Genomic DNA, 4,849 nt, shown 5'->3' with positions numbered 1-4,849 from the left:
GGTTGAAGGAGTCAATGGCCTGAGCCAGCACCTGGGTGTAGGTGAGGGGGGCCGGGGCGGGGAGGGCGCAGGCCCCCCCCAGCACCGCCAGCACCAGCACCCAGGAGCTCGGCATCCTTGTCCCCATGGCCACCCACCGTATCCCCTTTTATCCCCCACAAGATGTTGGGGAACCCGCCCTGGGGCTCGGCTCCCCCCTCCGGAAACGCCTGGCACCAACCCACAGAGTGGCAGTTTTTTTGGGGGGGGGACAAGGCAAGGCAGGGGTCCTGAAGGGTCCTGATCATCTCCCGCATGCAGATGGGGGCATCTCTGGTTCCCCTCGGGGACACAGCCCCGCTGCCCGGGGTGTCCCCCAGCCCGGGAGCCCCTTGGCTGGGCATGGGGGGGGGGAATTGTGGGACCGCAAGCCCCTGGGGGGGGACGGGGCAGCGCAGGGACCCGCAGGGATGAGGGTGACACCGGGAACGTTGCCCGTGTCAGGTTGGTGCCCCCCCGGGTTTGCACAACCCCAGGCTTGCCCCATCCCTGTTACCCAACGCCGGGGGGTGCCCCCCCCGCCCCCCAACCTATGTCACCCATGCACACGTAAGACCCCGAAAATATCTTTATTCCAGCTCTGTTGGGGACAGGGGGCGGTGGGATGTCCCCTGGAGGGACGCGCCAGTGGGGGTCCGAGGACGCTGGGGTGGCCGTGAGGACGATGACGATGATGATGGGTGACCTGGGTTGGTGCCGAAGGCTCGTGGGGCACTGGGAGAGTGGGACTGGGTGCTGCTGCCAGGCTGCTGGGGGGAGAAATAAAGGTGGGCTTCACCCTGTGGCCAAAAAATGTCCCCAAAGTGAGTGGGGACACACACACACACGTCCCCACCACCGTCCCCCTCACCGGCTCCTGGCCGCACTCCACCATCGACAGTGGCACGTCGGGCAGGAAGGTGAAGACGGAGACCTGGGCCGTGCACCGCTGTACCTGGGGGACGTAGCGACCCTGAGCATCTCGGGGACACCTTTCTGTCCCCTCCCATGTTTTGGGGGGGGGGACACAACCCGGTTCCACGCTTACCCTGCCCGGCCGGGCTTGGCAGCCGGCACCGCGGCGGTCAGGGAGGTTTTTGGGGCAGGCGGGCTGCCGGGCGGTGAAGTTGATGCTGAAATGGGTGCCCCAGTCGAATATCTGCCGGGGGGGGAAAAGGACGGAGCCGTCGGTGGCTTCCCGACGCCGGCGGAGAAAGGGGTCCTCACCGGGATGGGTGCTCGAGCCGGGGACACCCAGCTGCACCCACCGTATCGCCCACCCCTCTCCTACCGTCCTGGTGACTCCCAGCAGTTTGAGCAGCCTCAGCTCCTGCCCGTGGGTCTCCAGCACCGAACGAGCCAGGTCGCGGGGAGCCGGCAGCGCCGGTGGGACCGCGGCGCTCGCCGCCAGCAACACGGCTCCCAGCACCAGCGCCATGTGGCCAAGGGAAAAGCGGGAGGACGATGGAATCTGCTGTCGGCTCGGGCCCCCCGGTTCGGCCAGCTTCGCTTCCAGGATAAACACCGGGCCCCCGCCGCCGTGGGGAAGGGATCGGGTTGCCGGTGTTTTCCTTGGCGCGGTGCCGTGGCAGGCGCTCGCCCGGACCTGGTGGGGATGCGGCGATGTCGGAGCCTCGGCAGGGCCGATCCCCCATCCGCGGCCCCTTCCCTTCATCCGCTCCCGATTTCAGGACACGATGGTAATACCGATGCCCCTGGGATCCATCCAGCCACGCTTGACATCCCGCTCCTCCCGAGCTGGGAGTGAGAGCATCGTCCTGGCTCCTATGGAGAGAAAAATCAGGAGCTCCCTCCCCTCTCCCTCTTTCTTTCCAGTTTTTGGGGTTTTTTTTAAATTCCTCTAGCTCTGCTCAGAGCTCAGACTCATCTAAACACCCCATCCCCAGACAGATCAAGCCATCACGCCCAGAAACCCTCCCCACCTTGCCCAAAGACACCACACCAGCCAGCCAGGAGATGAATTTCTCTTGGTTTTAATATAAAAAGGGTTAAGTGACAGTAAAAGTGCCCTTTTGGGGTGGGGACAGGGGTTGGTGTGTGCAGGGGGGAGAAGCAGTGCAGCAAAAACCCCGGGCACTTCCCCGGTGCGAGGGCAATGGGTGGGGAGCGCAGCATGGTTTGCGGACACAGAAACGTGCCGGTATGTTATGAGGATCTTTAATGCATTTTGCAAAATTTTGTGGTTTTCCTTGAATTTGAGGACACAGGATCTACCAAGCATTGCATGGAGCTGATCACGCTCTCCCAGGAGCTTACATTCCCCGGGTGACCAGGGCTTGTTTCCCCAAAATTCATTATTTTTCTGTCACCTTACAGACACCAGCAGATTGGGGCCTGAAGATGGAGGTGCTGCAGCCTTGCTGAAGGGCCAGGCACTCCCCTTTCTCTTTGGTTCATCCACAAAGTAAAAGCAAAGAAATCCCCAGGGAACGAAACCTGGGGAGCTCCAGCAGTGCGGCTGGGGGACATCTGAGTCCCCTGGGACCACCGTGCTGCTGAGCATCAGCTTGGGAGCCTGGGGGTCATCAACAGCCCCAGCTTTAGCAGGTCTTGGAGCCGCTGCTCTTGCAAGTGTATTTGATCCAATATTCACATTCTTACGGATACGAAGCCCCAGCTGGGAGGAAGAAGGGACACAAGATGGGACAACGGCACGCCGGGAGAGCAGCCCCATGCTGATCAAAGCCTCCTCTGCGCAAGGTGACCATCAGAAGGACATGTCCTGGAGAAGAGAAGATGCTACGGGGTGGGAGATAAGAGGCAGGTCCGAGGCCATGGGAGCGTGAGCTGCAGGATTCCTCCCCAGCAGCACTCGAGCCAGGGGGAAGTCGGGCAGAGAGATGGAAAAATAGGGCACGGACGTTCCCTTCGAAGGGACGGAGGCTGGTCCTTCTGCAAAGACCCCACTGCAGCTCCAGCTCAGTTATTTCTGCAATTCACGGCCCGAAAAGCAACTTCATTTTGATTCCAATGTTCGTGGGTGTTTTGTTTTTTTTTTTTTTCTTTTCCTTTTTAAAGAGTCTTAGCAGCATGGAAACCCCAAATGAATTCCCCCTCCAGTGAACCCAGCAGCTGATATACATATACATGGAGGAAATAGATATATACTGACAAATCACATTTATAGCCAGATATGCTCATTATATATACCTAAAATATACATAGTACCTGAATATATAGACATCCACATATACACCCAAAGTTAAAATCCCGAGCGACGCTGGGATTCAGGTATGAACAAGTGTGGGGGTCTGGGTTTGGGGTCTGGGGTGAACATCCAGCTCCCCCTGGCTCGGTGCAAGGTGGGGAAGAGGAGGGGCAGGCTCCAAGCCCCCCGAAACACTGGGATTGGGCAGGATGAAGGGTGAGATCCCCATCCCTTTGTCACTGCCGGCGGGATTAGTGTCAAGTTCCTCCTGCCTGAGCAGGCAGGGGTGGCAGCAGCCTGTGCCTGCCTGCACCTGCCCGTCCCTGCCTGCCTGCCCGCCGGCCACTTCAACAGCGGTGAAGAGGTATGGCTTTGCCGAAGGGTGGCACGGGAGGACACGGGCATGGAAGAGAGCCCTGGAGGGATGGCGGTTCGAATTCATGCAAGAGAAGCGCTGAAGAGCTGATGCAGGCAAGGGTGTCCCAGGCAGGGAGCTGCCGCGCTGCCTGTGTACCGCTTCACGGCAGGCAACTGCTTCAGCCCGGTCACAGAAAGTTTCCCGGCACAAAACCAACCACAAAGACCTTTCCCAGCGTAGCAAACCAGAAAATACCAAAAGGCACAGATCTTGCCCGTGCCACGGCTGCGCTGGCTCTGCCAACGCACCATTTTCCCCCTGGCCCTTTGCAGGGATGCTCACCCCACATCCCTGTGTGGGATTTCTCTGCCTGTGCTGCCCAAAACAGCCTCGCTTGGGCAGCCGTCCCTCTTCCCGCCCCCAGGGACAGGGGGTCCCTGCATCAGCACAGTGGTGCGCTTCCAGAGCTGACAAATTCGAGACGTAGTTTTCTTGCATCTCCTGAAAAATCCTGGCCATGCTCCGCTCCAGCTGCCTCTTAAACATTGACTTGAAAATTGATCAATATTTAATTTAAGGGACATCTTTATAATTAACACCTTGGCCTATTTTCCATTTTGAAATCCTGACTGTTGCTTAGTATCATTTACGTTCAGCCTTCTCCAAGGCTTGCTAAAATGATTCAATGGTTTAACCGACCAGTTTTCCTCTTCCTAGTTTCTCCATCATGTGGCTCTTGTGGAGAAGTTTTCCCCATCGAGCTGAAGAAAGCACAGCTCTGCTTCGAGAAGCCAGTGATGTCTTGTGTAAGAAGAACCTTAAAACGCAGAGCCTGGATGTGGTCCGGGAACCGACACTGGTGGGTTTTTTCCGTTTCAATAAGCCAGGTGAGAGCTGCCCATGCCCAGCAGCAAGCAACCATGACACCCAAACATCATCACTGACCCAACCCTCGGGGTATCGGGGTCACTTTGCTGCTGATGGAAGGCGCAAATGTATTTTCAAAGTCACTGAAGTGGCCGTTTTTATGTCGCAATTAAACTTGCCCCCCCCTCCCCCAGCCTACAACGGCACTTCCCAAAGGTGCAGCCGAGAGCAGACCGCAGGGCTATTTGGAAAACCAACGGCGAGAGGAAGGATTCGCTTAGCCACAGCTCCTAGCAAAGGGTAACAGGTGGCGGAGGGAGGCAGGCAGGTCCTTGCTCCACCAGCACGTAGACGCATCACGTTTCAACATGTTCGATCTTTCAGGAGCCTCAGCCCAAAAAGCCAAGGGTGGGGATTGTTTTGTCAAGTTTTGTGTG

At 58.2% G+C, this 4,849-nt stretch overlaps 1 protein-coding gene across 1 annotated transcript in view; it reads right to left on the bottom strand.

Moving 5' to 3' along the window:
* LOC104829212 (cathelicidin-2-like) overlaps positions 1-1,456 on the bottom strand; it is a 1,838-nt gene extending 382 nt beyond the window's left edge. The window contains exons 1-3 of the mRNA XM_010563330.1: positions 1,310-1,456; positions 1,067-1,177; positions 890-973 (exon numbers count right to left, since the gene is read on the bottom strand). Coding sequence (XP_010561632.1) covers positions 890-973; positions 1,067-1,177; positions 1,310-1,456 — 342 coding nt within the window. The remainder of the gene's footprint in view (positions 1-889; positions 974-1,066; positions 1,178-1,309) is intronic.
* Positions 1,457-4,849: the final 3,393 nt, after the last annotated feature.

This window comes from Haliaeetus leucocephalus, unplaced genomic scaffold, assembly GCF_000737465.1.
Source record: "Haliaeetus leucocephalus isolate CR32 unplaced genomic scaffold, Haliaeetus_leucocephalus-4.0 Scaffold0, whole genome shotgun sequence".
Taxonomy (NCBI): Eukaryota; Metazoa; Chordata; class Aves; order Accipitriformes; family Accipitridae; genus Haliaeetus; species Haliaeetus leucocephalus.
This window is presented reverse-complemented; position numbering and strand designations above follow the sequence as displayed.